This window comes from Otolemur garnettii, unplaced genomic scaffold (genome assembly GCF_000181295.1).
Source record: "Otolemur garnettii isolate 467f Iridium unplaced genomic scaffold, OtoGar3 scaffold00035, whole genome shotgun sequence".
NCBI lineage: Eukaryota > Metazoa > Chordata > Mammalia > Primates > Galagidae > Otolemur > Otolemur garnettii.
In genome coordinates, this window is record NW_003852430.1 from 15408644 (window position 1) to 15420800 (window position 12157).

Genomic DNA, 12157 nt, shown 5'->3' on the forward strand with positions numbered 1-12157 from the left:
TTTTTTTTTTTCTTAAATCTTATTTTTTTTAGACACAGTGAGTGTTTTGCTCCTATCACCCAAGCTAGAGTGCAGTGGCGCCATTACTGCAACCGGAAACTTCTGGGCTCAAGTGATCCTTTTGATTCAGCTTTTCAAGCAGCTAGGACTACAGGCATGTACAGCCACAGCCTACTAATCTTTTTTAGTTTTTGCGGAGATGTGTCTGGCTATGTTGCCCAGTCTGGTCTTAAGCTCCTGCCTCTGCCTCCCAAAGTGCTGGGACTACAGACATGAACCACTGTTCCTGGCTTAGTATTTTTTAGCTGGGATAATTGCATCATGCTACAACCCCTAATTATGTGTCTATAGGAGAGAATGCATTTACTTTATAAAAAATCAGGGGGCTATATATTTTTTAGCAGTTTTAGTTTTACAGAAAAATGGAGAAGAAAGTCCAGTTTCCATATACCTCCTCCTCCATCTCAGTTCCCCCTGTTACTAATATCTTGCCTTTATGTGGCACATTTATTGGATAATATCGATGCATTATTATTGACTGAAGTGCATGGTTTACACTGGGCTTCACTCTTTGCCTTGTACATTCTATGGTTTTGACGCATGTACGATCTCATATATTTACCATCACAGCACCATACGGAACAATTTCCCTGCCCTGAAATTCTTGGGCTCCATCTGTTCATAACTCACTTCCTTCCTCCCCCTGAGCTTTAATGACTACTGATCTTTTTACTATCTCCATAGTTTTGCCTTTTCCAGAAGGTCTTATAGTTGGAAGCACACAGTATATACAGACTTCAGATTGGCCTCTTTCACTTAGCAGTATGTGTTGAAGGTTCTTCTTCCCTGTCTGGACACAGATATTTATGTATGGGATAGTCAGTTGCAAGTCTTTTAGTGGCGTGATAGCTTACTTCTTTTAAATACTGAATAATATTGCCACAGTTTATTTATCTGTTCCTTGGCATTTTAAAATACATTTTAGATTGATATTATAAATGAAAATATTTTTAAATAACGTAAGTTTTCATGTCAGTTCCCTATTATTTTTTTAATTTTATTTTATAGCTGAGATATCATAGCTGTATGTATTTCTAGGCTGCATCGTGATGTTCAGTACATATAGTGTGTAGTGAATAGATGGCGTTCACTAGCAGTTCTGTCTCCCAGACATTTCTCTTGTGTCTGTACTTCACACCGTTCGGGTTGTAAAGGCACAAGTATAACATTCACTATCCTACTCCTAACTAATTGAAACTACATATTATTGTTAACTAGGTATAATTTTATGGTTTTTTAACAAATATGTCCTGAGACCTCCCATCTCCCTACCCTTCCCAGCCTGTGGTATCCTCCGTTCTACTTTTTGTTTCTATGAGATCAACTGTTTTTAGCTTCAGCGTGTGCGTGAGACCATACGGTGTTTAACTTTCTGCTCCTGGCTTAGTTCACTTACCGTAATGTCTTCCAGTTCCATTCATGTTGCCACAAGAGGATTTCATTCTTTTTTTTAATGATTGACTAAGATTCCCTTGTGTATATCTTACTTTTGAAACTTTGTTCTTGTTTTCCTAGCATCCTGTAACGTGGCAGCCATCTAAAGAGGGGGATCGATTAATCGGACGTGTTATTCTTAACAAGAGAACAACTATGCCCAAAGAGTCAGGCGCATTGCTGGGTCTGAAAGTAAGTGTGCTCGTTTACAGGATTTCAGTTTATTAAAGTATGGACTGTGTTCAGCAACGTTCTGACAATGACTTCTAAATGTCGCCTTCTGCTCTCCCAAATGAAATTCTTTGAGTGAATATATCTTGTTACTATGGTTATGTCTTAAGTGTAGTATTTTTATCTGAGTTAATATTTTTCAATACAGCATATAGATGTGGTAGGAAAATTAGGAAAACTGTGGGTTTTTCTGAATAGAAAGTTCAGGATGATTTTTACATTAAAAAGGCTTAAATGGAAAGTAGTAAAGTTAGTGTACCTTTATTACATATTTTTTTAATTTATTTGAAAACTGCAAATAGTACCACAAAAAACATTTTCTTTCTTCTCAGCCTCATCTTACAGATGTAGCTACTGTTAAACACTTTGAAGTATGTCATCACAAATTTTCTACACGTGTGAACATACATACACGTATGCATACACATACACATACTGGAGCAGCAACATAAAACCTCATTGGAGGGGTTATTTCCTAATTACAGTAATATTTATGTATTTGGTATTATAATTACAATACCAAAAGAATAAAATGTACTTTTTAAAAATGTTAATTCTCTTCTAACAAATACAATGAGAAGCTGATATATTTATTGTAAAATATTATTTTACTGTAGAAACATATACATATATGTAAACCTACTCATATACAGACATATATAAAGGGTGCCCATGAAGTTCACGTGCTATGTAAGATAGTGTGCCATTTAAAATTGCACACGAAGTTTTATGGACACCTGTATATAGAAGTTTAGGTGGGCAGATGTGTATGTGTTAAACTGCATGGTTTTATTTGCTTTCAGAAAGTTAAAAAAAATAAAGATTTTTTAACATTATTATTAATCAAGAGATTCTATTTCAGCTATGTGGTAATTTTATCTTTTCAAAACCATTGACAAAACTAAAAAATCCTCTATTAAAAGTGCTATGTGATTATCATCATTAATTACTCTTGCTATGAAATAATTCCGATCACCTCTGCTAATTGCTATATCCCTAACAATTGTGAATCAGCCTCAATCTTTGGTAATAATCCCTTTGTTTTTCATTATTGCATATTTGAGCCCCTGCATTGGGAGAAATTAAACCTAGAAACTTCTCACTTGTACACTATACTTAATTTCAGTGTAGAGAAAATGCCATGCGACAGTGTATTCTGTGGTAGAATGAACACTGTGAGAGTTGTAAGGGTCCAGAGGTGAATTTCCGGTGAGATGGCCAGTTGCTGAGGTATACTTAGTCCATTAAGCTTTTGCGCCATGGTAAATAACTTCCCCCAAGTGGTCTGTTCATGACCTGAACCCCTAATTTCTATGGTCTTAAGCCTATAATCTACTACAAATATACAAAAGAGAGCAAGATCTCCTATGGCAATGGGGAATTATCTTCATGTAGAAATAATAATTCAAATGATAGGCATGAATTTAGAAGATAAAGAAAAGTGAGCCATACTGTAGTATCAGACGCTTGCTGTGAGACACTAAGACCTGGCACCTGTCTTCTAAGTGTGTACGGTATTCACGGTGCCCTTTCATCATTTGGTCACTTTAAGAAGTCAGTACATTTCCTTCCCCGGGACACATGGCCGTCTCCAATATAATGAGTTGTTTTATTTTCAGAACTATACCGCCGGCTCCTTTAAAAGTATGTTTCACTTCATCAGTGTTCTTATACTCATTATTAGATATATAATAAAGAGTTGTAGGATTAATTTTTTAAACTAATAAGCTTATGTTTTGAAATGAGTCTTAGGAATTTACAAACTTATAATTATTCAGGTTGTTGGAGGAAAAATGACTGACTTAGGACGCCTTGGTGCTTTCATCACCAAAGTAAAGAAGGGTAGCCTGGCGGATGTGGTTGGGCACCTAAGAGCAGGTAAAGTTCTTCTTTAACATTCTAACATTGTGCTCTCTATGCATGAGTTGCTGGTTTTCAATGTGTATTTATGTATCTCAATTACGTTTACTAATTTTAATGTATGAATACAAATATTTTTCCTGATATGGATTATTTTCAATAATAAGTTTCAATTGGAGAGCATAAGAGCATGTATTTCTTTTATTTATATGAAAATAAATAGGTGCAAAATAGAAGAATTATTCATTCTATAGACAACTTCATAATATTGCTATAAAACTTCAAACCTAATACATCTTAGCTTTGTGAAAAAAATATCCCGTAGTACTACTTTATTTGTTAGTTTATATTTTAAGCTACAGTAATTACTAAAGTTTTTCACAGTGGTCCCAAACACTGATTCAGGAGAGGCATTTGTTATAAAACATAATCATGATCAATTTTTTCATACAGATTATGTAATGAAACATTTGTTAGTTTAGATGTGACATACTGATACTTATGTGGATGTGCTACCTCTTCGTATTTGTAAATTTATTTATGTTGGCTTGAAATTTTAACATGACAAGATAGAATCATTTACTATACTTAAATGTACCATACATTTAGATGTAATATTTTAAAATCCATTTTTGGTAAGGTGTTAACTTTTGATTTTAGATAAAACCATATTACACATTTCTTCCACATTTCTACTATAGTTTAGTAGAAATCTTCTTGTTAAAATGTCTTTTTATGCATTGGCCAAAATGCACAAAATTTTAAATAATTATAAATAATTATCTTTTTTATAAACAATTACAAAAAAACAGTTGGCTGAGCTATAGAATTTAAGATTAATAACTCGCCAGGCCTGGTGGCTCACACCTGTAATCCCAGCACCCTGGGAGGCTTAGGCGGATGGATTGCTGGAGCTGAGGAGTTCAACACCAGTGTAAGAGCCAGATCCCTTCTGGACTAAAAATTAAAAAAAACTAGCAGGGTGGGCTGGTGCTCACCTATAGTATAGCAACTCAGGAGGCTAAGGCAAGAGTATTGCTCAAGCCCAAGAGTTTGAGGTTGCTATGAGCTATGATGTCACGGCACTCAACCCAGGAACCCAAGCCGGCAGAGTGAGACTCTGTCTCAAAAAAAAGAGGAAGAAGAGGTAGATTAATAACCCATAAGACACAAAAAGAGAACATTTCCACACTGTATTTTCAACTTTTAAACCTTAAGATTATAATTCTTGAGAACTTTGGGGAAATCTTCTAGGATTTGTTTAAAGACTTCTCAATTAATTATTTACCAGAATATCATTTCAAAATCATGTTAAATGTTTTCTGTGGTAGGAAATTGATCCTGATAGGAAGAATAACCTAATCAGGATTCTTCTCCATCTATGTTGTAGCTTTGAACATGTCTGGAGTATGGTAGGCTGTTACTTCTTATCAGGAACCAGTTATGATTCAGTAAAAAATAATCAGTTAAGGATGACTCTTGTCAATAAACTAAAGTAAGTCTTTGTCTAATGGCTCAAAAATAAACCTCAGAAAGTAGGATAATTCTATGTTGGATAATGCAAAATAACTTTAACTACAAAACCCTGAGCTTGCAGATCAGGTTCTAAGCACAATGGCTTTTGATACTGTCCTTGTGTTCTAAAACAAAATTACTTGAGAAGTCAAGGAAATATGTCTTCTATACAAAACAACCCGTAGTAATTAATTTTATTTACATAATATGTTCATGAGCCTAGAACCTGAGAAACTTAGATTTAAAATGTTTAAGTCTCACCTAAAATAACTATAAGACAGAAAAGTGTACATTTTACTTAAGCGATTTATGGATTTGAAGAAACTAAAGTGTTTTTGTGGATTCAATTATCTATTTTATATGATTTACACTATAATTCAGGAACTCTTTCTTCTATTTGAATATCAACATCATTGGCCTAAAAATCTACACTGCAGATCTGTTTCATTCTGTTTTTTTCAGTGTGACCTTTAATACAACATTTGCAGTCTTGTTTTAATCTTGCCATAGCTTTTTCCAGTCCTGACCCCTTTAAGTGTAGGCCCTGTGCTGCTACATGATTTAACCATCTAAAACACAAACATGGCCCTTCAGTGTCTCTTGGTCATCCTTTATTCACGTCCAAGCTCTGTAGCACTGCTTGTTACTAATGCTTTCCGTGCTCCAACAAAATCAGCTGCCCCATAGCTCCCTGGCAAGCTGTTTGCCACCTGCAGGAAGTGGTCAGTACCGCCCGTCTATCTCATAGCTTCTCTGCTCTGCTGAAATCCTTTCCACCCTTCAAAAGGTACCTAAAGCTGCCTCAATTTTAAAGGGGTTCCTCATATCCCACGTAGAGCAATAACTCATTACTCGCTCCTCGGTACCACCTGGCTCTACTTCTGTTCCTCAAATGAACTTCTATTATTGCATAAAACATATTTTATTAAAGTTATTTGTTTTGTGTTATTTCTCTACCACCAAATTTAAAGACAGAGAAAATGTCATTTTCACCTTTGTATCCTCATTGTCTGTGTCCCTGCCTGAAGAAATTATCCCTGTCTATAAATAAATAGTGTTAAAGAGATCACATTCTTATTTAGGAGTTATTGATCTGTAATAAATGAGTGTGTGAATTAATTTCATAATATTAGAAGTTATGTTTTTAGGTTGATGTCTAGAAAGAGAATTTTATAAAGCAGTGCTTTTACAAAATGCTGGTTGAAACTCATGGGTACTAGAGTCAATTTAATGGTTTGCATCATTTCAAAAAAAATTGAAATAGAACATAATAGAATAGAGAATATTGGGGTAAGTATGGTTTCATAAAATATTTTTCAGTATATATGTGTATGTATATTTTCATATACATACCTATATTCATACACATATGTATGTACTGAGCCATGATGTAGACTTTATTTCTTTTGTTGGTCAAAAAAAAAATTGAAAAGATTCCTAATATATTGTAAATTTACAATTATTTGTTTTGTTTTGTTTTTGACAGTGAAATATATGCATTGCAAATTTGAAAAGCTTTTCTGAGTAACTACTTAGGGAACTATTGGAAGTTATTTAAATCTTGGTAATAACTGTACTACTTTTTTTTTTATTAAATCATAGCTGTGTACATTAATGCAGTCATGGGGTAGTGTGCTGGTTTTATATACAATTTGAAATATTTTCATCACACTGGTTAACATAGCCTTCATGGCATTTTCTTAGTTATTGTGTTAAGACATTTAGAAAGATTCACATGTACCCTTGTAAGATGGACCATAGGTGTACTACTTTTAAACCAAAACAGCATCATGTGCTTTTCACATCTTTACTTTTTACTTTTGAGGAGGCAAACACCTGGGAAAGAAAATCATTGCTTTAAAATAATCCTAGTAAAACAGTTTTTTTCTATTTTTTTAAAATCTTATCTAAAAACTAAAAAATTATGTATTTACATCTAACTTTAAAATGTACAACGAAGATACTGACCCAACATTTCAATACACATTTATTTAACTACCAAAATGTTCTAGACACTGAGAACAACAAAGTAAGCACGAACATCAGAATAAGAGGCCTCAGTGTATTATTGAGGCTGAGATATTTCAGTGGAGGCCGCCATTTTGAATTAAAGGACCCTGGGTGGGAACTATTTGGGATTTAACTGCTTGCGTATTTTTAATGTTTTTCCAAACATTCAAAGGTGAAAATTCCAGTTGATACAACAACTACACGTTGTTAGCCCATATTTTTAATGCCACATCATACTACTTCTCATGATTAATCTTAGAATGTTTAACAAATTTAATAAGTGGTGTGTTGACTTTTTCATTACTTTAAATTATTTTCTACTCGTACTTTAATGTTTACAAGATAGAGTACGTACAGAATATATGTGTTTTGAACATCTGGAAGTGGGTTAACTGTCATGCAACAGTTTTACATCTGCTTGCTTTGTAACTTTGCCATAGCTACCTGCAATGGGTGTGAACTCAAACCCTCTCATGCATCTTTATTCTGTTGTGCATCTGGTGAAGATAAGGAAGCATGACTTAGACTTGGAAACTTCATGCTAACAAATGTTAACTGCTGTTTCTACCAAAATAAAGCAAGACTTAATGTATAGTTTAATAAGAATCTTTCACATAAAGAGCCGCCTACATTTATTATATAGAGGGCATGCTGCTAATTATTATTTTCTAATGTTTCCAAATAGGCTGTGCTAATTCCATCCCATAGCATGAGATTATTTTTGTATTATTTCTGGTATATCTTAAAAGATAAAAGTAGTTTTGTATTGTACTCTTTCGAGAAACCAGTAATATTCTGAGGGAAATAAAGGAGAACAGAAAAGAAGGAGAAAAGTGTTTAGAAGAACCATTTAGCTGACATTATACGGCAACCAATTCGCTTTTGAGGGCAGAGCCTAAGACAACTAAACTATTTGTATATGTTTTGCATTTCTTTGTTAGAAAAGAGAAAAGATAAGAAAAATAAACAGAATATATAAGGTAAAAAAATACCCTTTTTTTTAAATTCAAGGGGATGAAGTTCTAGAATGGAATGGTAAACCCCTGCCGGGAGCTACAAATGAAGAAGTTTACAACATTATTTTAGAATCAAAATCAGAACCTCAAGTTGAAATTATTGTTTCAAGGCCTATTGGGTAAGGCTAAAAAAACTTACTTCTTAAGTTTAGTAAATTACATGTATTAGCAGGGTTTTAAAAAGAATTTTATACATTCATATAGTACATGTTAACATGGATAGTTTTTTTTTCCATCAATTATGGGCATACATGTTAGATTTTTTAAATTTCTTAATTTTTTAAACTAAAATATTGAATTTTCTCCACCATATTTAGAAGCTCCACAGTTTAACAATTATAATACCAAAACGGTTTGATATGTATTTTTCACAAGTGAACTATAAAGTAAAAATAATTTTTTTTCTACTAATTCAGATTCAGTAAGTAGTATTTCCTTTAGAGAACCACAAGCAAATTCTTCTTGTGGTATTTAATATATTAATAACTTTATATTTCTCTATGAACTTTTTTATTATTCCACTAAGGGTAGGATTTTTTTCTCTCTGTTTACTCAGAGGTAGTGCCACGTCTTATTTAAAATGAAGCAAGTAATAAATATTTGATTGATAAATATTGATTGATTATAATAATTGATGTGATATTTTTAAAACCTCAATTTTCAGCATCATTATCTATAGATAATGGGAGATTTTTGTATATCTATGTATAGATTTTTCCCATGCTGTTAGCTTTGGCTGGCAAACACAATGTCCAGAATAAATATTAATTTGCCAGTCTGTTCTTTTTGGAAGGCATTTTGAATTGTCTCATTATAGTTGGCTGAATGTTTGAATGTATTCTTGAAAATAATTCTTTTTATCCCTATTCTCCAAGATAATACAGAGCCATTAATTCAAGAGTTTTTATGTTGAAAGAGTGATAACCTTAATTTTTTTTGACCTCCTGAATATATGTCAATGCAAAACATACAGGAAAGTATAATTATTATAATTCTCAAAGAATGAAAATGTATGATCATATATACCAAAGAATAATATTAATATATAAAACTCTAAAATAAGGGCAAGCTTGAAACCAATTTTGAGTGGTGGTTATTAAAAGACATTTGCAAAATATTGTACATTTCCATGTAGATATTTAAAATAACAACACGACAATTTATGCTAGTTTTCCATGACATATGTTCTAGTGCTGAGGTAAATATGAGGCTGAAAAAGAGGTAAGTAAATTGAAAAATGAATCAAAAGTATAAGACACAAAATTTAAAATCAAGATTTGTGCACAGTGCCACACACTTTCAGATATATAGTGGTTTAAAAGGAAACAGCTAAAATATCACTGATTCATGGTGACTTTAAAAAATTACAGACAATTAAAGCAGACTGGAATAACATTATCTTTACTTTTATATGAAAACTACTTAAGAAATAATCATCCACGTAGCCAGACTCTAAAGGATCATGGATTATGGAATTGAAAGGAATGTGGAATACAAAGGTTACAATTGAATAAAAATCAGAGCTGGCATCAGTTGTCCTGGATAATATGTTATTAGAACCCAAGGAGAATAAGTTTAGCTGTGTTTTAATATTATGTTAAATGTAGCTATGTTTAGCGACTATAATCTTAAGCAGAATGCAATACTCAAAACTTAATGGCATAGTGAGTTTGGGAATTATTCCAAATATGCCTTACATGGACATTGATCAGCCTAGTCTAAGAGGCAGTGGTCACCTTGAGGTATTGACCAATTTTATGAACCTACTAAAAACAATATTCCTGAGTTTTATATTTATAATTATTAGTCGTATTACTCTGCCACCTAATCGGTGATTAGAACTAATTAAGAAGAAGTCTTGTGTAAACATCAAGTGGAAATTTATGCCTGAAAGTATTACTAAAGTAATTAACATAAATAAATTTGATTCAAAAATCACTTAATTTCTTTTTCAACAACTTCCTCACAACTTTCTTTCACAAATATATAAGACTCAAAGCCTGTCCATGGCTTTAGAATTCCAAATCCTAATATCATAATAGACTATGAGGCTGGTTATTAACGAAGTCATACTCTCTAAAATAGGATTCTTCCGAGACTTTTTACAGTTTACTTTTATTTGCTTAGATAATTGAAAAGAAGGTACCAGAAGATAAATAGGTGGTTTCTTATGTCTTAAGTAACCTAAATTAGTCTCTTAATTATAAATTCACATAAACCATTTATTTAAAATGTTAGTAATAGGAAAATATATATTAAAATGTATTTTATAACATGCACAGTATAAGTGTATTGCCATAGTAAAACGTATCAATTGTAGGTGGTTATAAAGATACTTTACATTAAAAAGTGAAAAGAGAACAATCAGACAGAGAGAAAGGTCTTTTTGTTTCCATTCCCCCTAAAAGTGAAAAGAAACCCAAAGCAAAGTTAGGTCACGAGGTAAGTGCTTAGAAATTCTTCAACAATATACTGATAATTCTGTTGGTACTAGCTGACTCCAGTCTGCTTTAATGTGTCAAGTCAATATATGCATACTGTTAATCTCCGTAAATTAATACTAAAATAGCTTTGGAAAATGAGGGGCAAAGTAGTCCTATGCAGTCCAGTTCCCAAACCAGGGTGACTCAGGGTTCTGAAGGTCATAGTGGGTAATGGATTAAACTGAGGTTACGTTAAATATTGCCTCAGAGTTATTTGTAAGCGTGGCAGGAATGGGTGTTCTCACAAGTCACTTTCTTACCATATAATAAATAGCCATATATTTAGCTTACTTCAGTATAGAGATTGGAATCTCTATAAAGGATATATATGTGTATATGTATTATATATTCACATATATAAAGTATTTTGGCTTTTTTGTTGCAAGCTTTAATCATTTTTAATTTCCAAAGCAATTCATTCTTTTCATTTTATTAACTTTGCCCATGATACTTCACCATATCATTTTATTATCGAGATGTTTCCATCCCTTTCATTCAGTAAACTCTTTCAGATGTGTTTGTAAAGCATACTACTGATTTGTAAAATTTGTGTCATTTTGATTTTCTAGAATTGAAGTTAAACTATTACCTTTAACATTTTTTTTATTTCCAAAACCTGCTGTTTTGGTAGTAAAAATATTGTGGTGATTTTAACCACAATATTAATCTGATTGTTGTCATGGTAAAGTGTTTTGCTATTAAATATATAAAAACTTATTTTTATTCCAATTTTTTTTGTGTGATGTTTGACATTCATGTACATTAGTAATTGCCTTAATAGTAACTTCTGTCCATTTCCACCTAAAAGGATTTTTTATATCACATAAAGTGGCTATGATTGCCTCAGGGAGGGCGGTTTAGCTGATGGGATTTTCACCATAAACTGTTTCTTTTAGTGACATTCCCCGGATTCCTGAGAGCTCCCACCCTCCACTGGAGTCTAGTGAGTATTCAGATTTCTTTTGTTATTGTAAAATATGTTGAACTACTGGAAAAGTAAAGATTTGCCATTTTCTTTAGTTATTTGATATGAGGAATTGCTATTACTGTGAGACCAGAAGTTGTCCGGGATGGCAGTCATTGGAAACCCAAAGAAGTTCAATTTTACTCTAATTTTTTTTTCTGTCCTTTTTTTTTGGTGGCTTTACAAAAGTCTTTATTGTCAATACTATTCTGCATCGTGACAGTCAGGATGCTCACAGAACTCAATTAATACACCTGTGATAGATCTGTTTGGTCTGCATAAAAATTCACTGTGAGCTGGATTCTTGAGTTTGATTGGTAAGCAGCTCAGTTTCATGAACAGTATGGTGAAGGAGCTGCACATCATTACACCACTCCATAATCAGGTGTCCAGGATGATCCTGGAAATGATTGAGTGATGTGTAAAAGTCGACTTCACTGAACATAATAGGGTCCAGAAACTGAAACTAGGGTGCTGAGAGGGTTATCTGTATGGGAATTAAAGTCCCTCTGGATGAGAGAAAATTATATTGTGTGCAGTAATATAGAGACAAGTAAGGAAGTTTTCAATGATAATGTCATTTA

General features: G+C 32.8%; 1 protein-coding gene across 1 annotated transcript in view; it reads left to right on the forward strand.

Moving 5' to 3' along the window:
• The window catches only part of RIMS1 (regulating synaptic membrane exocytosis 1), a 474428-nt gene that overhangs the window by 308485 nt on the left and 153786 nt on the right, over nt 1-12157 (forward strand). The window contains 4 exon segments of the mRNA XM_023513140.1: nt 1576-1686; nt 3504-3603; nt 8122-8245; nt 11506-11552. Coding sequence (XP_023368908.1) covers nt 1576-1686; nt 3504-3603; nt 8122-8245; nt 11506-11552 — 382 coding nt within the window.